General features: G+C 42.4%; 1 protein-coding gene across 1 annotated transcript in view; it reads left to right on the plus strand.

Annotated features, from left to right (window-relative positions):
• The window catches only part of LOC144674800 (complement C4-like), a 141244-nt gene that overhangs the window by 51065 nt on the left and 63256 nt on the right, over window positions 1-26923 (plus strand). The window contains exons 6-11 of the mRNA XM_078535996.1: window positions 6146-6228; window positions 12918-13005; window positions 15264-15369; window positions 18156-18282; window positions 18652-18767; window positions 23232-23375. Coding sequence (XP_078392122.1) covers window positions 6146-6228; window positions 12918-13005; window positions 15264-15369; window positions 18156-18282; window positions 18652-18767; window positions 23232-23375 — 664 coding nt within the window. The remainder of the gene's footprint in view (window positions 1-6145; window positions 6229-12917; window positions 13006-15263; window positions 15370-18155; window positions 18283-18651; window positions 18768-23231; window positions 23376-26923) is intronic.

Here is a 26923-nt window from a genome sequence, read left to right on the forward strand (position 1 = left end):
CTTTCTCTCCAGAACCATTCTCGTGAATCTTTTCTGCACTCTGTCCGATGCCTTCACACATTTTCTAAAGTGGGGTGCCCAGAACTGAACGCTATGTGCCAGTTGAGGCTAACTTATGTTTTATGGAGGTTTAACACAACGTCCTTGCTTTTGTACTCTACGCCTCTATTAATAAAAGCTAGGATGCTGATTGCTTTATCAAGAAATCTCTCAACCTGTCCTGTCACTGTTATATTTATGCATAAATACACCCTGGTTCCTCTGCTCTTATACCCCCTTTTGCATTGTACCCTTAATTTTGTATTGTCTTTCCTCATTCTTCTTACCAACATGAGTCATGTCATGAAAATATAATAATTTCCATAATATTATTGTAATTTATTGTAAAGATAGTGGGTTATTCAATAGTGGGGTTTAGATTAATTTGTATAGGTGCGTGTGTTAATTGAATTGCAAATAGCTAGTCTGGGTGCTTTGATGTGTCAGAAGGGAAACTATGTTTGAAATGCTAAATACGTAAACATGGTTGAAGTTTTAGAATGTGAGGTATGAAGAACAGTTGCATTTTTAGATAAACCCGAGTAGTGAATTTCAAAGAGATGGTGAGGTGTTACACCTAGCCAACAGAGGCTAAGCCAAACAGTGTGTTTATTTTTCCCCAAAGATTACTGATAATATAAGTACTATGAAAGATTTATATTATGGAACAAGTACAGTTGCAAAGACATATTGGAACAATGGGATTTACATTAAAAAGGGAGAAACATGTACAAAGGAGATGAGGTAATGTGTAAGGAAGAAGGCATTCTAAGAAGTGTGAAAAGCCTTCAGCCCCTATGTACCAAACTGCTGTCTCCAGGAACAAGTTAAGAGAATTAATTTTAAATATTACTGTCCAGGGTATTGTGTGCTTTGCCTGGGTCTGTTGAAATCTATGTTGTTTTACTGTTGCCTTAATGGAGGCATAACTGGGAGTTAGATTAATTAGGAGAGCTAGGAGTTATCATAGTAGTAATTTGTAGACCTATGCATGTGCTTAAAATCATTTATTTTATTAATAAATATTTAATTTAGTTTTGTAAAAAACCTCTAAGACTCGGTGGACTTATTACTACTGAATTCAAGGCATGAAGTAAAAATACAAATTGCAAAAACAGTTGTGGCAGCTGTTTCAAGTTTCTCTCTGGGATTTGAGCATCTCAGAATTTACCATCTGCTGTGCCGTGACAAGTCACTTCACACTTCTCCGAACAAAATTTCATTTGACACTTGTCAGGTTATTCTGCCAACCTTTCTTCTTTGAAAGATCTTATTAAGTCCTACGCTATCCTCCTCACAGTTCACAATACCTCCACTTCCTATGATGTCTGCAGATCTTGAAATTGTGCCCTGTAAGCCAAGCCAAGTCTAAGCCATTAACGTGTATCAAGAGGAGCACGGGTCCTAACACCGACTCCTGGGTAACACAACTACAAACCTTCCTCCAGTCGAAAAAACAGTCACCCAGCCAAACTTTGGTTGAGTCACAGTGTATTGCTACTTTCCCCTTTCTTTGTTGAACTCAAACTTTAATCTGCTCTGCAGCACTTTATCAACATCATTACCCTTATCAACCTTTTTATCCTAACTCGTCATAAAAAATCCAGTAAGTTACTTACACATGACTTTCCATTAACAAATCTATAGTGGCGTTCCTTAATTAATTGACATTTTCCCAAATGACCATTAATTCTGTTCCAAATTATCATTTCTAGAACCTTCCCCAGCCCTGGGCTTATCTTTCCACCCTTTCGTTGCCATTCATGGCCCATTGACAAACAGCTTCCCAAACTGTATACCAGAAACACAGGGTAACCAAAGCACTAACAAGAGTGAATAACTGAATGTAATTAATATCAGAAAAAGAAACATATTGGAGAAACTGAAGGGTCTAACATCTGAGGAATTTCGGGATTTCATGGTTTACATCATAGGGATCTAAAAGAGACAGTGAATCTGCTGGTTATGATTCTCCAAAATACCCCAGGTTCTGGAGCGGTTCTACAAGATTGGAGGTTACCAAACCTAATTCTGATATTCCAGACAGCAGGGAGTAATAAACTAGATAACTAAACCTGGGTAAATAATAACCTAGGTAACTAAATTAGGCAGTTAGGTTGATGTCGGTCATTGGGAAAATTCTAGTATGTATCTGTCAGGAGATCAGACAAATTCACCATGGTTTTATGTATTTTTTTTGGAGGATGTGACTTTTTGAAGGGTTGACTCTAAATTGCTCTCTGAAATGGCAAAGCACATAGCTCTATGATAATTAGAGATGGGTAAGAAATTTTGGCATTGCTAGAGACACTCACATCCCATGAAATAATACATTTAAAAAGGTCAATTTAATATCAATGGTGGGAAAGCTTCTAGAAACAACAATTCTGGACAGAATTAATAGCCACATAGTGTTCATACCAGCAGCATAAAGCAGGCTTATGAGCAAAATAAGAGAGCATGGAATAAATGGACAGTAGCAGCATAGATATGAAATTGGCTAAGAGGCAGGAAATAAATGGTTAGGAATGTTTTGTGGACTGGAGGACTGTTTAGAATGGAGTTCCTCAGCAGTCAGTGTTAGGACCCCTGCTGCTCCTTATATATGTCAATGGCCTTTACCTTCATGTACAGGGCACAACTTCAAAGTTTGCAGATGATGCGAAACTTGGAAGCATTGTGAACAGAGGGAAAGATAGTGTAGAATTTCAAAAGGGCATAGAAATGGTGTTGGATTAGGAGGACAAGTGGCGATTACATTTAATTCTGAGAAGGGTGAAGTGATCCATTTTAGTAGAATTAAATTGGACTGGCAGTATAAAGGGCGCAATTCAAAAGGGAGTACAGGAGCTGAGGGAGCTGCCTATATATGTGCATAATACATTGAAGGTGTCAGGATAGGTTGTGAGAGCAGTTAATAAGGCATTGAGTATCCTTGGCTTTATGAAATGTGGTATAGCGTACAAGAGCAAAGAGGTTGCGTTAAACTTGTATAAAACTCTATCTCACCCTTGGAGTATTGCGTCCAATTCTGGGAGCTGCACTTTGGGAAGGATATGAAGGGATCGGAGAGAGGGTGGAAGAGATTCACAAGAATGATTCCTGGGGTGAAGAACTTCTGTTATGGAGATGGATTTTAGAAGTTGGAACTGTTTTCCGTTGAGAAATCATTGCTGAGAGGAGATTTGGTAAAAGTATTCAAAAACTTGAGAGGTCTGGATGGAATGGATAGGGAGAAACTGTTTGTGCTCATGAAAGGTTTGGGAACGTGAGGGTGCAGATTTAAATCAATCAGTAAAAGAACTGTATCTTAGGCTTCATTAATAGAGGCTCAGTGTTCAAAAGCAAGGAGGCTATGTTACATGTCTATAGAACACTGATTCAGCCTCAATTGCAGTATTGTGTCCTGTTCTGTGCCCTGCACTTTAGGAAAAATGTGAAGACATTAGAAAAAGTGTCAAAAAGATAAACTGAAATAGCTCCTGGAGTGCGGAGCTTCAGTTACATAGAAGGAGTGAAGAGTTTGGGATTTTTTTTTTACATGGAGATAAGCTTGAGTGAAGATTTACTAGAGGTATGCAAAATCTTGAGGGATTTGGATAGTGAATAGGGGGAAAAACTGTTCCTATTTTTGGAAGGATCTAGAACAAGAAGGCACAGAGCTAAGGCAATTGGTAAAAGAATCAATGGAGGCATGGAAAAACATAGAATCGGAATCACAGAATCACAGTACAGAAGAGGCCCTTCAGCCCATCGAGTCTGCACCGGCACGTGAGAAACACCTGACCTACCTACCTAATCCCATTTGCCAGCACTTGGCCCATAGCCTTCAATGTTATGACATGCCAAGTGCTCATCCAGGTACTTTTTAAAGGATGTGAGGCAACCCGCCTCCACCACCCTCCCAGGCAGCGCATTCCAAACCATCACCACCCTCTGGGTAAAAAGGTTTTTCCTTACATCCCCCCTAAACCTCCTGCCCCTCACCTTGAACTTATGCCCCCTTGTGACTGACCCTTCAACTAAGGAACAGCTGCTCCCTATCCACCCTGTCCCTGCCCCTCATAATCTTGTACACCTCGATCAGGTCGCCCCTCAGTCTTCTCTGCTCCAATGAAAACAACCCAAGTCTATCCAACCTCTCTTCGTAACTTAAATGTTTCATCCCAGGCCACATCCTGGTGAATCTCCTCTGCACCCCCTCCAGTGCAATCTCATCCTTCCTATAATGTGGCGACCAGAACTGCACACAGTGCTCCAGCTGTGGCCTCACCAAGGTTCTATACAACTCCAACATGACCTCCCTACATTTGTAATCTATGCCTCGACTGATAAAGGCAGGTGTCCCATATGCCTTTTTCCCATATGCCTTTTTCATCACCCCACTAATATGCCCCTCCGCCTTCAGAAATCTATGGACACACACGTCAACTTCCCTTTGTTCCTCAGAACTTCCTAGTGCCATGCCGTTCATTGAATACTTCCTTGTCAAATTACTCCTTCCAAAGTGTATCACCTCACACTTTTCATGGTTAAATTCCATCTGTCACCTATCTGCCCATTTGACCATCCCGTCTATATCTTCCTGTAGCCCAAGACACTCAACCTCACTGTTAACCACCCGGCCAATCTTTGTGTCATCCGCAAACTTACTAATCCTACCCCCCACATAGTCATCTATATCGTTTATATAAATGACAAATAATAGGGGACCCAGCATAGATCCCTGTGGTCCGCTACTGGACACTGGCTTCCAGTCACTAAAGCATCCTTCTGTCATCACCCGCTGCCTCCTACAACTAAGCCAATTTTGAATCCACCTTATCAAATTACTCTGTATCCCATGTGCCTTTGCCTTCTTTATAAGTTCCCATGTGGGACCTTGTCAAAGGCTTTGCTGAAATCCATAAAAACTACATCAACTACACTACCCTCATCTACACATCTGGTCACCTCCACAAAAAATTCAATCAAATTTGTTAGGCATGACCTTCCTCTGACAAAGCCATGCTGACTATCCCTGATCAAATCTTGCCTCTCCAAGTGGAGATAGATACTCTCCTTCAGAAATTTCTCCAATAGTTTCCCTACCAGTGACGTGAAACTCACTGGCCTGTAGGTCCCTGGCTTATCTCTACAACCCTCCTTAAATAGCGGAACCACATTATCTGTTCTCCAGTCTTCTGGCACCTCCCCATGACCAGAGAGGAATTAACAATTTGGGTCAGATCCCCTGTGATCTCCTCCCTTGACTCCCTCAGCAGTCTGGGACACAAAACATCAAGCAGCTTTGCGGCTGGGATCTGGAATCCACTGAGTCAGAGCATGGTGGAGGTAGCAGGTGAATTGTCCCAGCTGAGAGCCAGTGTAGACACACCTGAATGACCTCCTTATGCAGGCGGTATTCACCCTGTAATTCTCAGGCTCTGTTTTATCTCCATATTTAAGGAAGGATGTCATTGCATCAGAGATCGTACAGAGAAGTTGCACTCAATTGGTTTTTGGGGTAAGTGCTCATACTGTGATGAGAGGCTGACTAAATTTGGCCTGAACTCTCTCGAGTTTAAAAGGACCAGTTGTGATCTCATTGAAACATACAAGATGAGTTAAGGGTTTGACATGGTAGAACCTGAGAGATTTATTCACTAGGCTGTAGACTCTAGTTTCAGGATAAGGGCTGAACTGGTTTGAAACTTCTTCACTTGAAAGGTAACGAATCTTTGGAATGCTGTTGCCCCAAAGGTAGTGGATGATCCATTGTTGAATTCACCCTAGCCTGAGATGGACTGGCCTTTCAACACTCAGGGAGCCAAGAGATACGGGGAATGGATGGGAAGGTGGAGCTGAGGCTGAAAATCAGCCTTGATTGTATTGAATGGCGGAGCAGGCTCGAGGGACCATGTGAATCTATTCCTTCTCAGATTTATTAAGTTCTTCTGATGTTGGTAGCCTACATGACAGTGTTATATTTAGCTCCCTCCGATCACACTTTACAAATGCACGTTAGAAATGCAGCCTTGAAACTTGCTTTTACTTTTGAAAGTAACTAATGATGTATATGTGGTTATTTATGTCTGCTTTGTTTGTTGTTATGATTACATAAAAGACCCGGAATTTGGCGAATAGAGGCAGAATTTTTGGATTCACCCATGTCCAAAGTTTCAGTGCAGTTTGAAGTCAAAGAATTTGGTGAGTAGTTATTAATGACTAATGAGACAATGTCAATACTGACTGTGTATGTATCATTATTTGCTCCCCTTATTAATGTGTCCATAAAATGTTGCATCATTTTACTGAGACTACATACCAGGAAACTTTACTCTGGCGAGAAATTTTGACGCAATACATCTGAAAGGATTTGTGCAATATTTTTCACAACTTCAGGGCATCCAGTAATATTTATATTTTCTTTTTAATTCAGTCACGGAATGTGTGCTTCGCTGGTTGGGCCAGCGTTTATTGCCCGTCCCTAATTGCCCTTGAGAAGGTGGTGGTGAGCTGCCTCCTTGAGCCGCTGCAGTTCATGTGGTGTAGGTACACCCACAGTGCTGTTAGGGAGGGAGTTCCAGGATTTTGACCCAGCAACAGTGAAGGAACAGAGATATATTTCCAAGTCAGGATGTTCAGTGACTTGGAGAGGAACTTCTAAGTGGAGACATGAAGCCAAAGGAGTGCTGCTGAAGTATACATACTGTTGTAACTCAGGAAACACATTGTCAAATTGTGTAAAGCAAACTCCCATAAACAACAATGTGATAATGACCAGATCATCTGGAATTTTGTTTGATGTTGACTGAGGGATAAAGGTTGGCCTAGGACATCAAGGAGAAATCCCTTGCTCTTCAAAAATACCTATATACTTATAACTGTACTTTGCTATGAGATCGGTTACAACCAGGTAAATGGGACCACGGGTTCAAGGCTCATCTAAAAGACAATTCAAATGCCAGTGCAGCACTCCTTCAGTATTGCATTGCGAATGCTGGTCAAAATTGCTTTTGAATATGGAGTCAATAAAATGGTCCAACTTCCCTTGAGTGAGTTAGACGATTTTAAGTCAAAGTGTTGTGAAATTCATTTCCCTGCTGTAAATGGCCATAAATCAAGTTTCTATTTTCCCATTGAAAAATTCTGCCTCAGTATAATTTCTGTGCAGTTACAGCAGGGGAAGAGTATAAGATGTCTGGCTAGGCCTCAATCTTTGACACAATCCGGTCAGGGACCAGTAACTTTTTGTTTGAAGTGGACAAAGTTTGAAATCCCAGGCACTCAGTAGGAGAATAAAGCCAATGAACGTTACTGTAGGCAGTCTAAAAATAAAACAATTTAAAATATATATCTTAAAGTTTAACATCCAGAATTAACATGAACTGACAGGCAAACTGTAGTTGCACATACCAGAAACTGCCCGTTAAAGGGAAATGCAACCATGTCAGATTGCAAGAATTTCTCAGCAACGCACCCAAACAAGAGTCATTAATGAGAGTCACAGAAAAAAAGATAATCAAAAACTATATCTCTCTCATGAGGGATTTCAGCTATTCTCTTTCAGAGATCTAGGTTCTGGATTCCCTCAATGGCCACTCCAACTCGCACTGCTTCAGTGAATGCTCGCTTCTCACTGGCTCATTCTTTTCTCTTGAGTCTGCGTCCAAGTGGATTCACAAGGCTTTAGAATTTATCACTGTTTAAATTCCAGATCCTTGGCTCCACTGTACGGAACAGCACAGCTTCTGGGGTTCTCCGAGCTCTAACCACCCGAGCTGCACCCAGAAAATGCCATCCATGGGCTTCCTTAAGCACCTCTTAGCCCTTCCCCTTTCAGAAGCAGGGAACCAAAATCCTTGCTCTGCCTTCTTTGCTCCCTGTGGTCTTCTTGTGATTCCCCACTGTATGGAGCTACTTATCAGCTCACAGGTCTCACTGAGCCCCAGCTGTTCACTGACTTTTTGAACTGATCAGTGTGACCAATTAAATCATCCAAACAGGGTACCACCCCTGTTTGAATTGAATGTATCAAGCATTGTGCAATCTGTGATTTAAATGTAGCAATCTCCAGTCAACCAATTGTCATATTGTACAGCTGGTAACTACAGAACAGAGATAAAAAAGTGATGTTATCACTACACAGACACACACACAAATGCACAAACTTATACAGAGAGAGAGGGAGAGAGTCAGACAAACAGACAGACCAACAGGCAGAAAATCATTGGCACCTTCTAATTGGATATATCTAATATGCTAGTACTAGAGATATATTCAATGAACTCACCTAGGATGCATTAATCTTCCCTTCAAATAGCAGAGATGCTAGGGAGCGACAGTGTTTGACTTGCTGGACAGTGTTTATTTTTTGAATATTTGGAGCTCATCTCTGATAGGCTAATATTTGTACACAATGGCAACTGCTGCTCTTCTGATTTAATCACACTCTTACTGTCATGGGCTGGATTCTATTACAAATCCGGGTGTTATTTTTTAATGTAATTTTCAACTGCCACCCCCCCCCCTGATTTTTTCCTTCCTCAAATTAATCATCCACTACATTAAAATGCCACAAATTTCCTCTTCACAAGTTGCCCTCTCCCCCAAGTTCAGCCTCTCCCAAATACCCTGTCATGTAAAATCCTCAAAGTCATCCCTGAATGAAGGATTTGCTTTTAGCCCCCTTTAATTTTTCGAACGATTCAAGTTAAAATTAACCAGCAGAAAATCTTTAGTCCTAATTAGGATAAAGATTAGTTTAGTGCAGAACAGTAGCTGAAAGTTACTTAAGCAAAAGTGATAGCGTCATTAACTAAAATACAGATACAATGATTAAAATGCAGGGAAGAGAAAATTATACTTAAAGATGAGCTTTCAAATCAGATTTGTGAGGTATCATTGTGTGTCCATTGCTTGAATTCTTTCTCTCCGAAGTGAATGAGTTGAATCTTGAGGCTGATTTTAGCAGCTGTGATGGCTTCTGTAGTTGAATATTTGGTGATTTGCCTTTTCAGGTGGACTCAGCAGGTTTTTGGGAGAGAGAGAGAGTGATTCCTTTTCCCCATGAATTCTGCAGTTACTGCGCTTGTATGTTGCCTGGAGTCAATCAGCAAAACAGCAGTTGATTTCTTAACATCTTCCACTTTGTCCACCTTTTGACCACAAACCCTCTCTGTTGTTGTATCTCAGAGATCTTTCTGGGAATTCTGCACCATGCTACCCAAGATGGCTTCTTTCAGCCGCCTGTATACAGTTCAAAAACTTCATGGCTGCTATGCTAATTTTCATTAAGGTATTGTTTCAAACAAGCAAATTTACTAAGGCCCTTTGAAGACTCTACCTACCTCCTGTTCCCTTAGAAGTCAAAGGGTTTTCACAATTTAAGATTCAGTGGGCATCCCTGGAGGAGTCTGCATTTTGCTGACTCTTCCTAGCCAAGCTTTGAACAAATGCAGGAAGGTGTCAGGCTGTCTGTCCACACTTTCATTTTGAAAAAGGCTTTTAGGGTCAATGTAAACATTTGAAACCGGAAATGTCCCTTCTAAAAGGCTGTAATGTCGTAAGTGCTCATTTGTGACAATTCTCACTCCTAAATTCCCTTTCCCCCAAATTCCTTCTCCTTGAAATTTAAATACCCCAAATTTCCATTCCACAAATTACTTCTCCTCTAATTACCTCTGTTTAAATTAGGGGAGGTGGTAGTGTATGAGGTTGGTAATCCAGAGTTCTAGGCAAATACCTTGAGGGCAAGATTCAAAGCCCACCATGGCAGCTCGTGGAATCTGCAATTTAATTCATACATATAAAATGCTAATTTCAGTTCTGCAAACTATCACTAATTGCTGCAGCAAAAGAAACGGTTCACTAATGTCCTTCAGTGTAGGAAATCTGCCATCCTTACACAGTCTGGCCTATATGTGACTCCAAACCTGCAGCAATGTGATAGATTCTTAACTGCCCTCACCAAAGGAGCAAGCAATTCACTTCAAGAGCAATTCGGGGTAAGCATCAAATGCTGGCTTTGCCAGCGACGCACACAACCCATGAAATGATAAGGACCAAATCAAATTCTACCTCAGCAAATTCCCTATGTTCCAAATTAAAATTCCCGCAAATCCTTTATCTCTCAAATTTCCTGTTCCAAAGTAGAACTCAGAGTTCTGTTGAAGAGTCATGCGGACTCGAAATGTTAACTGTATTCCTCTCCGCAGATGCTGTCAGACCAGCTGAGTTTTTCCAGGTATTTTTATTTTTGTTTTTGTTTTGGATTTCCAGCAACCGCAGTTTTTCGCTTTTACATTACTGGAGCAGCCTGATTAGGTTACAATTATCCCATAGAGTGCTGAAACTGGTGTGCATACCTGCATGTGTATGAGATACACATGCATATGCACATGTGCAAATACAGAAATGCATGTACATAAACATGCACATACACAGGCCGAGTAGTGGATAGTGTAGAGGATAGCCATAATCTCCAAAATGATATAGATGGGCTGGTGGAGTGGGCGGTAAAGTAGCAGATGGATTTTAACAGAGAGAACTGTGAGGTCATACATTTAGGGAGGTCAAACAGTTACAGGGATTACACAATAAATGGGAATATACTAAGAGGGGTAGATGAAGTGAGAGATCTTGGCGTACAAGTACACAGGTCCCTGAAGGCAGCAGTTCAAGTAGACAAGGTTGTAAAGAAGGCATATGGAATCCTTCATTGGCAGAGGTATAGAATATAAAAGTAAGGATATAATGTTGGAATTGTATAAAACACTGGTGAGGCCACAACTGGAGTATTGTGTGCAGTTCTGGTCACCACATTACAGGAAGGATGTAATAGCTCTGGAGAAAGTACAGAGGAGGTTTACAAGAATGTTGCCAGGGTTAGAAAAGTGTAGCTACGAGGAGAGATTGGATAGGTTGGGGTTATTTCCCTTAGAACAAAGAAGGCTGAGAGGTAACTTGATTGAGGTGTACAAAATTATGAGGGGAATAGATAGAGTGGACAGGATAAAATTGTTTCCCTTGGTGGAGAATTCTAGAGCCAGGGGACATAGATTCAAGATAAGTGGCAGAAGGTGTAGGGGGGACATAAGGAAAAACTTTTTTACGCAGAGAGTAGTGGGTGTCTAGAATTCGCTGCCCAAGTTGGTGGTAGAGGCAGAAACTCTAAACTCTTTTAAAAAGTACCTGGATCTGCACCTTAAGTGCTGTAAGTTGCAGGGCTATGGGCCAGGTGCAGGAAGGTGGGATTAGAAAGGGCATATGGGTGTCCTCGGGCTGGCATGGACAAGATGGGCCGAATGGCCTCCTTCTGTGCTGTAACTTTTCTTTGGTTCTAAGTACAAGGAAAGACGTATATACCCTTTATAAGGATAAATACACACATGGTCATGCAAAATCATGCACATACTTGTGTATGAGAATACATACAAATGCACGTGTACACATATGCACACCCGCAGCTCATGTACATACCCCACACCCACAACCATGCACATAATTATTACACATCAGCAAATCTGCCATACACATGCGCACACATGTCACATGCATGTACAAGGATTTTCATAGATATATGCATGCACACGTGCACACAGATGTATTTATTGTGATTGGCTACCCACTGCGATTGCACATTCAAACTGCAAAAGGACCATGATTATTCTGCTTTAATGGCGATGATGAGTATCTTTGTGTGAGGTATAATTGTTTTTAATAAGGTAGAGAATTGTGTTATTCAGTGTGGAATTGTTTGTCATTGTAATACACCTTCTGGTTTCACCTTACAAAGCACATGCGCCCACCACTAAACTGGTTTCTGCAACTGCAAAAAGATGTATATATCAAATTCCCCTTGTTTTTTTACATATCCATGCCTTACACAAACATACAATTAAATATCCTGCCACCTATAGCAGAATATAGGTCCATAATTCTCAGTCCTGGGAATGTGAAAGAAAATTTACATCCGGGGTCTGGATGAATTTGGAGCATAAGACCATAAGACATAGGAGCAGAAATTAGGCCATTCGGCCCATCGAGTCTGCTCCGCCATTCAATCATGGCTGATAAGTTTCTCAACTCCATTCTCCCGCCTTCTCCCCTTACCAGTCAAGAACCTATCTATCTCGGTCTTAAATACACTCAATGACCTGGCCTCCACAGCCTTCTGTGGCAATGAATTCCATAGATTCACCACTCTCTGGCTAAAGAAGTTTCTCCTCATCTCTGTTCTAAAAGGTTTACTTTACTTTAACTTACTCTAAAAGGTTTACTTTCCTTTACTCTGAGGCTGTGCCCTCGGGTCCTAGTCTCTCCTACTAATGGAAATATCTTCCCCATGTCCACTCTATCCAGGCCTTTCAGTATTCTGTAAGTTTCAATCAGATCCCCCCTCATCCTTCTAAACTCCATCGAGTATAGATCCCGAGTCCTCAAACGTTCCTCATATGTTAAGCCTTTCATTCCTGAGATCGTTCTCGTGAACCTCCTCTGGACCCTCTCCAGGGCCAGAACATCCTTTCTGAGATACGGGGCCCAAAATTACTCACAATATTCTAAATATGGTCTGACCAGAGCCTTATAAAGCCTCAGCAGCACATCCCTGCTTTTATATTCTAGTCCTCTCAAAATAAATGTCAGCATTGCATTTGCCTTCCTAACTACTGACTCAACCTGCAAGTTAACCTCAAGAGAATCCTGGACTAGGAATCCTAGAAAGACTAGGAGCAGGTGAGATGTGGTATGGGAATCAAGCCTACTGGGACCATTGTCTATTTACCACACCTAGATTGTTCCTTGAGATGAATGTATGAGCTATTTTACCTGCAAAGCTGTAAACATTTTGCATGATCATGCATTACAAGAACCATTATAATGTGTTGTTGAAGTTCTCCCCAGATTTGATGTCAAGATACAAGCAGACGAAATGTTTTACCTTGTGACGAAAGATGAGTTCAAGTTCAAAGTTGTGGCAAAGTAAGTGGGATGACTGAGTCTTCAGGCAGCATGGCAGCGCTTATACTTCTCCAAATGAAGTGGTGCCAGTGTTTCAGCGCCGATATGTTTGCTGTATTTAAAAAAGGGGCGACATTCAGCAGGGGATTACTTATGGCCACAATTGGCAGCATTCACTCTATCCTGTCGACAGTGCATCAATGTGCCAAAGACTTTCTCCTGCCCAGGAAATGTCCTGCACCTTCAGGTACTGAGTGTGGAAGTTTCTTTCTGACTATGTGAGGCTGACAGAACGATGAGGAAAAGCTACAACAATGGCTGTGGTAGATTTACAAAGTTTGAAGAATGATTGTTTTTGCTCCCCATTCCAAAGTCCCTTGCTATCAACTCTATCCATCTCCCTGAAACAGTTTGACATTAAGTCAGTTATTTTGCAACCTTGGTGATAGATTGTCCTTTAGAGATGATCATCCAACCTCATATTAATTCCACAACAAATAGTTCCACCGCTGTAACATCGCTTGACTTTTCCCTGTCTCAGCTCATCTACTGCTGAAACCTTGATCATTGCCTTTGTTTCCTCGATACTGGTCTCCCACTTTCTACCCTCTGTAAACCTGAGGTAATTCAAATCTCTGATGCTCATGTCCTAGCTCTCAACAAATCTAGGTCCCCTATCCCCCCTGTGATCTACACTGGCTCCCATTCAAGAAACATTTGCATTTTAAAATTCTCACCATATTTTTCAAAAAGGTCCATTCATTTCCCCTCCATACTCCCCTCCGAGACAGCTTCACTCCTCAAACTCGGGCGTCTTGTGTATTTCCAAATATCATTGTTGCACTTTTGGTGAAGTCAACAGCTGCCTAGGCCCCAGGCTCTAGAATTCCCTCTCTACTCCTCTCCATATCTTTACCTCACCTTTTTCCCTATAAGACACTTTTGAAATGTGCATCCTTAAACAAATGTATTTCTCAAATGACATGATGTCTCCTTATTTAGCCCAGTGCCATAAGTTGTTTTAAAATGCTCCTATGAGTAGCCTTGGGATGGTCCACTATGCTGAAGGAACTAAATGAACAAACGTTGCTGATGTTGTTGCAGTGAATTTTGTATGAAATTGCAATTCCTCCATATTCACATTGGGCGGTGAGGTGAAGCTGACATTGTCATTTTGACCGGGCAATGCACGCCCGGCCCGATAAACTTGTCCATTGACTGCAATGAAACAGACTATCGGGTGGGACCTAGAACAAGCCACCCATGAAATGCTTTCGGGGAGGTTTCTGACTCCACGTAAATAGAGGTCAGCTCATTAGGCTTTAGAAATCATTGATGTTTGTTCTTATTGTTGTCCAGAGTTTTACCACCAAAGTGAAACTCCATTATATGAATTCCTACCCTTAAATCTTTGGAATAATTGCAACATTCTGTTTCATCAAGATCTACTTTGACTGTTTATTTATTAACTCAGCTCTCCACAGGTTTATTGTTCCACTTGTTCCCCTTTTCATGCAACTATTCTAAATGTCGTCTTCACAAATTAACTCCATTAATTTATGCTTATAATGAAGTCAACATTTTGATGTCTAGTTATTTTATTCATACTTTCCAATTAAATTCACATGATCCTACAGGTGGGATTTCACCTTAGGCTCTGCAAAGCTCCTAGTCCACTCATATAGTCACTGCACTAAGGATCCTTTCCACATGACGCTTTGCCCAATTTACCAAACATGAAGGAATGAAGGGAAATCTTTGCACACCATAATTTCTCCTGTTTGTGCACACGAAAGGCTAATGTGAATCTGGCAATTTTCATCATACCATTTTTTCTCAGAATTAATTAGTATGTTTGCATATTTGTCTGTGTTAAATAGCACCGTGTGTTTCAAGATTTCACGTTGTAAAGTTTGCAATGGACTCTTGCTACCTTCAACTTAAATATGTTGCAATAAATGTAGTTGGTAAGCCACAATAATTCTTCCAATTAACTTATCTACTTCTTTTAAATGAGGAATAATGACAGTAAGTAATTAATAACAAAACAAAGATTGAATTCAATTGTCAATTCATTACCAATGGTGCAAGCTGGTTCACTGTGTTAACCAGCTCACTATCGCATTAGGGCAATGAGGATGGACAATTAAGGCTAGCCTTGTCCATATCCTTAGAAAAAATAAAAAACAGGCAATAATAATGAGGCTTCATTTCCACATTGCTATTCTCCCAGTTGTTTATGACCAAATACCTATGAAACGTATCTGCTGTTTTGAAAGGCACACATACGGAGAGGCTGTGGAGGGAAAGGCATATGTCAGGTTCGGGATCCTCCATGGAAGTGGCAATAAGACGTACATTGGGGGACTAGAACAGGAATTAACGGTACGTAGGTATTTATGGTTTTTGTTTTTGGGATGCGGACACTTGAATTCAATTTGGTACTTGTATTGGAACTTAATCTCTGCTATTCTTCAGTGCCTGTGCCTCCCATGATGATTCCTCACAATGGTCTGCCCCATGGAACCTTAACAGGAATCAAGGACGAATGGAACATGTCAATTTTCCAAGTTATGGTGGAAGTTCAGAAACCTCCATCGAGCTCTAATCCACCCCCCATCCCAATCCCACTCCATGTTTTCCGGCTTCAATGCATTTCTAATTAAATTTCAAATACCGTAATTCACCATGAATAACATATTATTCACGGCCTAAAGATTGTGTTTATGATAGAGAAGCGTGTAGGAATAATAAAATTGACACGGAATGGGAGAAACCTGAGAAACCAGAATCCATTAATTACAGTAAAATTGGTTGAGTGGATTCAGATAGGCCTGTTCAGAATGATAACATTGTGTCATGGTATATTGGGAAGATTATTTTGACCGGTTGTTAAGTTGGCAACTAGAGAGCAATAGTCACCAAAAGGGCATAGGAATATATTAGGAAAAAATAAGAAGATGGTTGCTTGGACTTGTTAATAACAATGGTGGAAGCAGAATACAGGGGAACATTTTAAAGCAAAGTGGATCAATAATTGAGGAGATAAGACAAACCTTTGGACACCAAAAGCAGTGAATGATGAGATGTTCATCTTTGGTAAGCACTGAGACCCTTTGGAAGTCAGGACCTGTGACAAGTGTTGTAATTATTCAGGCAGTTTATAGCATTGATTTGTGCTGCTCGGGCCCCTCTGAAAACATATTTGATACTGGCCTCAGTGTGGGAGATTTTGGCCTGTTGTGCAGTACTTAATTTCTGGGGTATTGTCCTGTTGACCATTTCTGGTGCATGCCAGTGATACACAATGGGTGCCACTCCACCTTGCTCCCTTCACACATTCCTCTAAATCACCCCCCACTCTCAAAACACCCCCAAAACTCCCAACCCGAATGACTTCTCCTGACAAATTATGCCGTGAAATGACTGTTCATTCCTGACCACTCACCCCATAACCCAACTACATGCCCCCTGACTGCTCACCCCTTGAATACTCCACCCCCTGGCTAAACTACTCCATTAACGACCCACCCCTTCGTCTTCACATACCTACGAATATTAACTTTCCATAACCCACACCCCAAGTTCCCAATGCCTCCAACTAGCCATTCCCACAACCATTCAGAACCTCAAATAACCACACACACACCTGACTAACCGGTGACCGACTACATACCACCCCCCAAAAACCCAATCCACTAGATCGACTACCCTTCCTCTGACAACTGAAATCCTGCTTCATCACAGCCTGACGCCCATCTACCAATGCCCTGACTATCCACCCACCCATCCCCGAGTAACACCCTAACCCAACCTACAAGGTCCCTGACACCCACTGGGGACCCGTTTGCCCACATCCCCCTCTACTCACTAAGATAAAAGCAAAGTACTGTGGATGCTGGAAATATGAAACAAAAACAAAAATACCTGGAAAAACTCAGCAGGTCTGACAGCATCTGTGGAGAGGAATACAGTTGATGTTTTGAGTCCATATGACTCTTCAACAGAACTAAGGAAACAGAAGTTCTGATGAAGAGTTATACGGACTTGAAACGTTAACTGTATTCCTCTCCACAGATGCTGTCAGACCTGCTGAGTTTTTCCAGGTATTTTTGTTTTTGCCCCCCTCTACTCACCCCTGACTATGTGTCCTCCAACTATGCAGAGACCGAATATCCACCCCTAACCTGACTACTCGCCCCCAATAAACTATCCTGCCACAAACCACACCCTCGACTAACCACAGCAGATCCGATACCTGGTCCGTGTCAACCCATGCCCATGTATACACACCCGCTGATTAACCACCCCCCCTACCTGTCAATAGGGCCGTCAATACCTCCCCCAACAAACTACCCACGCGACTACCCACACCTTCAACTATACACCCCCTCCCCTGTCTATCCACAATGGATCCCACAAACTGACCCAACTAACCACTCGTGCCACATGACCACCCTCCCCACCTCCACACCCTCGGACTTCCATCCTCTCACATCCCCACCGCCCCTGCCCCGCCCCACACCGCTTTGGTCAGATCAAGAAACTAGGATGAGGGTGGATGCCATGAAGCATGGATAACTCGATAATTCAAGATAACATTAGCTCAATAAACAGTGAATTCAGTGTAAATAGCTGACATTTTATTAAATGAGAAAAAGTGGAAACGCAAAGCGGAAGAAGTATTGAAACAGGAGTAGGCAATTTAATCGAACAACCTTCCCTACCATTCAATTAAGCCATAAATGATCTTTGTCTTAACTCAATTTACCCAGGTCGTTTGCATCTCCTTACTAAGCTCACCCAACAAAAGTCAATGAATCTCAATTTTGAGATGTTCAATTGACCCTCCATGCGCCATTTCTTGCACACTTCACTCTCTCCAAGGACCATGATATGATGCCTACATCAGAGTGCAGAACTCCAGATGGTGTCTGAAAAGAGCTTCATAAAGCTAAAAGATAACTCCCACCGCTTTGCATTCTGATCACCAGCCATACACCCACCCACAGATAAAGCCAAAGATTCCATTCACCATTTTAATTATCTCATACACAATCCACAACGTTGAGTGTTGATATGCAATTTCCTTTTGGTTGAAAAATAGATTTTAACATAATATTCTCATATTAATTCTTAACGAATAAAGATATCTCTCTCCTCATTTTCAGATGGTGCATGGAGAAGTGAATTCATCTCTCAACACTCAGAGTCTATTGGAAAAATCCAACCTGTTATCCAGAAATGAACTAGTGGGACTGCACCTCTATATGGCAGTGACGACTGTGGAATTAGTCAGTGAGTAAGCTGGATTAAAGTAACCCAGTGTGTTTTGCTATTACAGTGTAGTTCATAGTGATAGTACATTTTAATATATGGGCCAGACATTTGGGTTATAGACATCCCGTCAGTTATTGCAGGTAACCATCTGAACTGCACATTGAAAGCAATGAAAATAAACATTGGGAGAGATGTAAATTGGGCTGCTGAATGCTTTGCCCATGCTTACAGGCTGTGGCTCAGTTGGTAGCACTGGCGCCTTTTGATGCAGAAGGTTGTAGGTTCAAAGTTCCCTCCAGAAGCTTGAGTAATTCATCTTGATACACGCTCCAGGAAGACACAATGCGAGAAAAATGGTGGACTGAATGCATCTCTAACCTTTTACAGGTGGTGAAATGGAAGAGCTTGAACTCAGCAGCATCAAATTTGTTTCCTCACCATATGTGATTGATTTATCAAAAACAAGCCGGCACTTCATGCCAAAGTCTCCTTTTGCTACAGTGGTAAGTAACCAGATAATCAGGGCAATTTTAGCACTGATCTCCAGTTCACTGAAGGACAGGATGGCCGGTGGGGCTGGGGGTTTGGGCTGGTGTTACTGGTGGGGGTGGGGTTATGGCAGACTGGTCAAGAAAGTAAGAGCCCATGAGATCCAAGGCAAAGTGGCACATTGGATCCAAAATTGGCTGAGAGGCAGGAAGCAGAGGGTGATGCTAGAGATCCAGTTTCTGTGCCTGGAAGTCTGTTTCCAGTGGGGTTCCGCAGGACTCGGTGCTGGGGCCCTTGCTGTTTGTGCTGTACATAAATGATTTGGACTTAAATGTAGGAGGTATGATCAAGAGTTTCGCGGATGACATGAAAATTGGTAGGATGGTAAATAGTGAGGAGGATAGCTGTAAACTGCAGGAGAGTATCAATGGGCTGGTCAGGTGGGCAGAGCAGTGGCAAATGGAATTCAATCTGGAAAAGTGTGAGGTAATGCACTTGGGGAGGGCTAACAAGGCAAGGGATTACACTGTGAATGGTAGGACCCTGGAAAGTACTGAAGATCAGAGGGACTTTGGTGTGCATATCCACAGATCCCTGAAAGTAGCAGGGCAGATAGATAAGGTGGTTAAGAAAACATATGGGATACTGGCCTTTATTAGCCGAGGCATAGAATACAGGAGCAGGGAGGGAATGCTGGAGCTGTATAAAATACATTTTTGGCCACAATTGGAGTACTGTGTGCAGTTCTGGTACCACATTATAGGAAGGATTGACTGCACTGGAGAGGTTGCAGAGGGGATTTACCAGGATGCTGCCTGGGCTGGAGGCTCTGAGCTATGAGGAAAGATTGGATAGGCTGGGGTTGTTTTCCTTGGAGCAGCGAAGGTTGAGAGCGGACCTGATAGAGGTATATAAGGTTATGAGGGACATAGATAGGGTGGATAGGAAGACACTTTTTCCATCAATAGAGGGGTCAATAACCAGGGGGCATAGATTTAAGGTAAGAGGTGGAAGTCTAAGAGGGGAGTTGAGGAGAAAATGTTTCACCCAGGGAGTGGTGGGAGTCTGGAACTGCCTGGAAGGGTGGTTGAGTCAGAAACTCTTGCAGCATTTAAGAAGTATTTAGATATTTACTTGCGTTGCCTTAGCCTCCAGGGCTATGGGCCAAGCGCTGGAAAATGGGATTAACGTTGTCAGATCTTTGTTGGCCGGTGCGGATTTGATGGGCTGAATGGCCTCCTGTGCTATAGACGTCTATGAGCCTATGGGTGCAGTGTCGGGGTGAGACACTGATTTTGCAGCCTGCCCTAATTTTGCTTTCTATCAAGGCCAATACTTGGACGGGATCACTCATCTCCACCATCCATGGGATTTCCACAAGGTCAATTAAAGGTCCAACACTGGTTTGCACAAGTTATGCATTTTCCTCGTGCTTGTTGCTTAAAAAACGATTTTGCATCTCCTTACATGCAGGATGTCCCAGATTTTGTTCAAGCATTTTTTATTCAGTCACAGGTTGTGGGGGTCACTGACAAGGCCAAGATTCTCCCATCTCTACGACTAAAGCCACCACTGAGGATGCTGGAAATCGGAAATACTGATTGATTGTTTTTAAAAGCATGTTGGAAATAATTGTCATGCCAGACAGTATTCGTAGAGAGCGAAACGTGTGAGAATTTCAGATTGATTATATATCATTAGTGTTCTAGTAATAGAGCTGAAACATTAACTGTTTGTTTCTCTGCAGATACAGCTTGACCTGATGAATATATTCAACAATTTCTGTTCTTATCTGCTGGCCCCTGATTACATTTGAGACGAAGGCTCTCAGCCGCCTTCTTGAATACAGCTATGTGACTCGTTAGGCCATTTCAGAGGGCAGTTAAGATTCAACCACACTTCTGTGGGCCTGGAGTCACATGCAGACTGAGTAGAGACTACAGATTCTTTCCCTAAAACATGTTAGTGAAACAGATGGGTTTTTACAACAATCCTGGTCTCCATGAATGACATTTGATCTTTGTTATTTAATTTATTTAATCAATTGAATTTAAATTTATGTGCTGCTGTCATCTCAGATCATTAATCCAGGCCTCCAGATAACCAGCCAACTAAAAGAAAGGCAGTGCCCCATGTCTGCCATAGTTTGCAGGAGGCTATGTTTTGAGATACGCTATTCAGAAGTGTTCATAGCTTCTTTGCTACCACTGCTCTATGTCCGGACAATTTATGGTTGAAAATTAAGATGCCCTTACTTACATGTAAATCACAGCTTTCTTGGATCTATCTCCTAGTTAACTGTGAAGAGAGATCTCTGTGCTCTTGATCAGTTTTTAATGGCATGAATCCTACAATCTGACTGCTTTTCACTCTTCCAAACAATAAAATCTGTATTTGCTGAATTTTACTTGTCCTAGTCCAAGTACAGAATACAAGCAGTTAATTACGTTGCACCAGTTTAATTTGGTGTTTAGCAAATACAGACAAAAGGAGAATCTCAAAGAGTCACAAATTAGTTTTAAGCCAACATAGTCACTGTGAAGCTGGAGTTTGCACTGAAGACATTCTCCCGCATGTGGCAGTTTAAAGAGGATGATATTCAATGGACATTGTTATACTTCCCAGCTGATATGCATTGAAAACAATGCATTGGAATATGTGTGTCTCTGTTTCTGTGTGTGTCTGTTTCTGTGTGTGTCTGTTTCTGTGTGTGTCTGTGTGTAGAAGGAGGTGGGGTGGTGGCGGTGATGGTGGGGCGGTGGAGATGCAGCCTGCTGTGCGTGACCCAGTCCAATATCACCTCCGTCTGGCTAATGTGGGAGGAACCAAAGTCCATTCCTTACAGAAACAGCTGAACACATTGCTAAATTGGCCTTGGGATATAACCAGGTTTTCTCACTGGTGATTATCAGATCTTAATTTCTCCCGAAAAGTTGAAAATAAGGATATAAAAGACGACAGGAATATATCAGGTCTGACAGCATCTGCGGAGAGTAAGACAGTTAACGTTTCGAGTCCGTATGACTCTTCATCAGAAGATCTGATGAAGAGTCATACGGACTTGAAACGCTAACTCTGTCTTCCTCTCCGCAGATGCTGTCAGACCTGCTGAGTTTTTCCAGCTATTTTTGTTTTTGTTTCAGATTTCCAGCGTCCACGGTATTTTGCTTTTCCTGACAGGAATATATCACTGGATTGTACGTGGGCGGTGAAGTGGCAAATGGAATTCAACCTGGAGATGTTTGTGTGATGCATCTAGGGCGGTCAAACAGGGCAAAGGGACACTTAATAAATGGGAGAATACTGAGAGCTGAAGATGAAGTGAGGGATCTTGGAATGCATGTCCACTGGTTTATAAAGTAGCAGAGCAGTTTGATCAGGTAACTTGGACAGCGTATGGAATAATTTCCTTTATTCTCTGAGGCATAGAATATGAGAGCAAGAAGGTGAAGCTGAAACTATATAAAACTTTCGTTAGGCCACAACTTGAACACGGTGCAGTTTTGGTCACATCACTACAAGAAGGGTGCTATTGAGATGGCACAGAGGAGATTTACAAGAATGTTGCTAGGGCTGGAAAATTGCAGCTATGAGGAAAGATTGGTAAGTGTTTTTGGGGGTGTTTTTTTGTCTTGGAGATTTGACTGAGGTGCACAAGGTTGTGAGGGGCCTGGATAGAGTGGATGGAGACACCCTATGTTCCTCAGCAGGGAGGATGGTGACTAGGGAGATTAGATTTAATGTAATTGGTAACTCTTTCGAGCCCAAACAAATAAACTAAATTAACAAATCAGGGGACAAATTCAAAGGCAGCTCCTTCAATGTAATTGGTAGATGGATTAGAGGGGAGGTGAGGATTTTTTTTCCACCCTGAGTGTGGTAAGGGTCTGGAACTCACTGTCTGAATGGGTACTAGAGGCAGAAACACTCAACACATTTAAAAGGTGTCTGAATATGCAACTGAGGTCCTGTGACCTCCAGGGCTACGGACCAAGTGCTGGGAAAATGGGATTAGGATGGGTTGCTCCTTTCTCGGCAGGCACAGGCACGATGGGCAGAGTGGCCTCCTTTTCTTGCTGTACATTTTCTAAATTTTCTAAACATCCACAAAAGGTGAATGCATAGGGATGTGGGGAGAGGGCACGGGAGTGGCAGTATGTGAATTGCTCCTTAGGACAGCCGGCATGGACAGCATCAGCCGAGTGGCCTTCCTCTGCGCTGTGATGCTTCTACGATTTTATGAATAGAAGACATTCCATATAAGAACTGCAATAACATTTTCTTCCATTTCAGAGGCAGTTACCTGCAGCTTGAGCATTTGGCAAATCGTAGCCCTTTCTATACAGACACTTTCTATACAGTAAAGAATATCACGGACCAAATTAAAATAAAACTGGCTCAGGGATCTATGCTAAAGTGATGCACAGGCATTCGAAGAAGATATTCTCACGACTGCTCTGGGATATTTGTGTCAACAGGCAACTGTAACCTATCCTGATGGAACTCCAGCCGTTAATGTGCCTGTGAACATTGAGGGAGGACGGACTAGAAACACCGATCAACATGGTCTTGTTGTCTTTGAAAGGGAGGCCCCAGCGAATGTCAGCGTTCTGAGCATGAAGGTAAAACCATTCAATGTGAACCATAATAAAATCAATAGAATTATTGTTTTCCAGTTTGAAAAGTTTAAGACAGTGTTATAAACAAACCTAACAGCTGGAGAGATTCCATCGAATTACAGTGAATACCAAGAATGATATCGAGCTACACAGATTTACAGAGAATGACATTGGGTTGCACGGAACCGCAGGGAACTGGCAGAATTATTATTTTTTATTCATTCACAGGATGTGGCCTTTGGTGGCCATCCCTAGTTGCCCTTGAGAATGTGGTGGTGAGCTGCCTTCTTGAAGGTACATCCACAGTGCTGTTAGGAAGGGAGTTCCAGGATTTTGACCCAGTGGCAGTGAAGGTTCCAGTGTCTACGTCAATGCTGGGTGATCCGTCCGGTTTCATTCCTTTTTTGTGACTTTGTAGCAGTTATAACTAAATAGTTTGCTAGGGCATTTAAGAGTCAGGAGTCGCATGTAAGGATGACAGATTTCCTTCCCTAAAGGGCATTAGTGAACCAGGTGGGTTTTTTTTACAACAATTGTCATCATTAGACTTTTAATTCCAGATTTTTATTGCATTCAAATTCCATCAACTGCTGTGGCAGGATTCAAACCTGGGTCCCAGAGTAATATCTCTGGATTACTAGTCCGGCAATAATACCGCTACGCCATCGCCTCCCCCTATGGTAAGTGACATGGTGTTACATATAACGTGGAGTACAGAATCAGGTCACTAAACCCATGCCGAGATTTATACTCCAAAGAGCTTTCTATCACCCACCTGCATTTCAATCTATCGACTGAACAGCCCATGCCACCCTCTCCCATGCTTAGCCATCTTTCCCTTAAATGCATTATTTGCAGCAGCTACTCCCCGTGCAATCAAATTCCGCATTCTCACCATACTCTGGGCAAAGACGTTTCTCCTGAATTCCTCATTGGATTACTTAGGAGCTGTTTCCCCTATTATGCCCACAATCCATTGACCAATTATACGTCATTAACATCCATCCAAGGACACGTAATATTCCAGTCAACACAGCAGCAACAGCCAAGGACCCCGCTGAAGACCTGGGGAGGGGGGAGGTGGGAGTTGAAGGGGTCTCAGAAAATCCCTCGCACTTAGTGCTTTTCTTCAGCAAAATGTGGGACTGCGAATTTAGGCGAATGATTGCTGATGGAACGTGTTGAGGTAAAGGAGATTAACATTCCATTTTCTGGATCAAAACTAAATTCCCTAGAAATTGTGGATACCCCTTTCTTCTAGTGGTTCTGAGTAGCAATTTTGTCAAGACATTTGGTGGATACAGAGATGGAGAAAATTATTTTGCTTCAGCTCCAACCGTTTCTCCGGTTTTAAACAAATGATCAGTTACACAATAACATTTGTTAAACTTCATTTGTTTATTTTGGGCTTTAACATTAATTCTCAGGATATGTCCATCTCTAGCAACATTGATTAACCATTCCCAATTGTCCCTGAGCAGGTTGAGCGATTTCTTGAACTGCTGCAGTTCATGTGTTGTGGGAACAGCCACAGTGCGGAGGGAGAGAGTTTCATGGGTCACAGTAAAGGACGGCACTATAGCTGCAACATGGAATGGCATGTAATTGATGTTCCCTTGTGTCTGCTGCGCTTGTCCTTATAACCGCTGTTCGCACATTTTGGAGACGTTGTCGGAGGAGTATTAAGGAGTTGCTGTAGTGCAGTGTGCAGATGGTACGGCTGCAGACAATGCTGGTGGGAGCGAATGTTTAAGGTGGCACACGGCGTGCCAATCAAGTGAGCTGCTTTATCCTGAATAGTGCCAAACTTTTTGAGTATTGCTGAAGCCCCACTCATCCTGGCGAGTGGAGAGTATTTCATCACACTGCTGAGTTCTGCCTTGCTTTGAGGAATGATGAGGGGTCAACAAAAATATACCAAGTTCTGTACAAAAAATCTAATGGCCAGGATTTCCCAGTCGGCGAGTGGGGGGCGGGGCCCGCTTGTCGACACGTAAAATGACGCGGGATGACATCGGGTGGAACTCCCGACGTCACCCCGCCTCATTTCAATTTTCAAGTCGGCAGGGACTCAGCCAAACCAGCTGTGCACCCACCGACCTTCAATGGCCAATTGAGGGCATTGACAAAGTTATTAACATAATTAGTGGACCTTAAGGTTGGTGGGCAGGCCGGGAGCCCTGCGGGGTATTGGAAAAAAACATGAGACCTCATCCACAGGCGTGATGAGGTTTCACGTAGGCTTTTAAAAATTTAATAAAAGTGTCACTAAAAGTGATGGACATGTCCCAACTCATGTGACAGTGTCAGGGATTTTTTTTTCTGTTTTTAACATTCTTTAATGTGGAACTGATCTCTCTGAGGCTGCACTTAGCCTCAGGGAGATGAGTGCGCTTTTTCACGCACGTGCTTAAAGAGCTCACTCTCTGGTTTAGGGAATCGCCCCCCCCCCCCCACTGCACAGCAAGCGCATAGCGATTGGAGGCGTGTCTCCATGAGCCCACTCCTGAACCTCCCCCCTCCCCCCCCCAACCAACGGGGGGAAAATTCTGCCCAATGATTAGTGCTAAGATCATTTAATCTAATGTTGATAATTCGTGTTGTTGTCAGTATTATATTGAAACAAATAATCCACCTTGCAACAGAATCGATTTATGGAACATAGTTACCGGCCCTGGGAGAGATGGGACCTGTACAGGCTGGACGAGTTGTACCTAAACATATCCAGGGCCGAGTACCCTGCTGGGCAATTTGCTCAGGCGATTGGGGAATGGTTAAACTAACTTGGCAGGAGTATGGGGATCAGAAGGTAATTCAGAGATGAATTCAAACATGCACAAACCACTGGGAGAGGCAGGTAGCACCCGAGTAAGAAATAGTAAGAAATGACGTGGGTTCAGAGTAAGGGAGAAATCAATAATGTCTAAATTGCATCACTATGCAAGTCTGGGAATGCACCAAGTGTGTTAAATAGGCTTAGTGAGTTAACAGGCGCAGATTGCCAAGTGGAGATGTGATGTCATGGCTATAACAGAGACCTGGCTCAAAGAAAGGCGTGACTGGATTTTAAATATTCCTGGATATGACGTGTTCAGGAAAAATAACATAAGCGTGGAAGGAAGTGTTGTGGGGAGAGTGGTATGACAGCATTGGTTAAGGAGCACATTGCAGTATTCAGGGGAATATATTATTTTGCCAGACCTACGGAGCAAAACCTGTGCATTTGCATTGTTCGGATGAGTCAATGGGCCACCAGCTGGTGGGGAAGATGTAGAGGAAGACATTTGCAAGGAAACTACAGAGACGTTCATGATTTATAGTGTAGTCATAATGGTGGACTTTAATTAACCAAATATTGTCTGTGGCAGTAGTAGTGCATAGGGAAGAGAGGTGCAAGGGTTCCTTGAGTGTGTTCAGGAAACTTATGGACAGCAGTATGTTTCCAGTCCAATGGAAAAGGACACAGTGCAGGAGGTACTGCTGGATCTGGTACTTGGGAATGAGTGGCGCCAAGTGGATCAAATGTCAATAGGGAAAAATTAAGGGGACAG

The sequence above is a fragment of the Cetorhinus maximus genome, unplaced genomic scaffold, assembly GCF_964194155.1.
Source record: "Cetorhinus maximus unplaced genomic scaffold, sCetMax3.hap1.1 HAP1_SCAFFOLD_805, whole genome shotgun sequence".
NCBI lineage: Eukaryota > Metazoa > Chordata > Chondrichthyes > Lamniformes > Cetorhinidae > Cetorhinus > Cetorhinus maximus.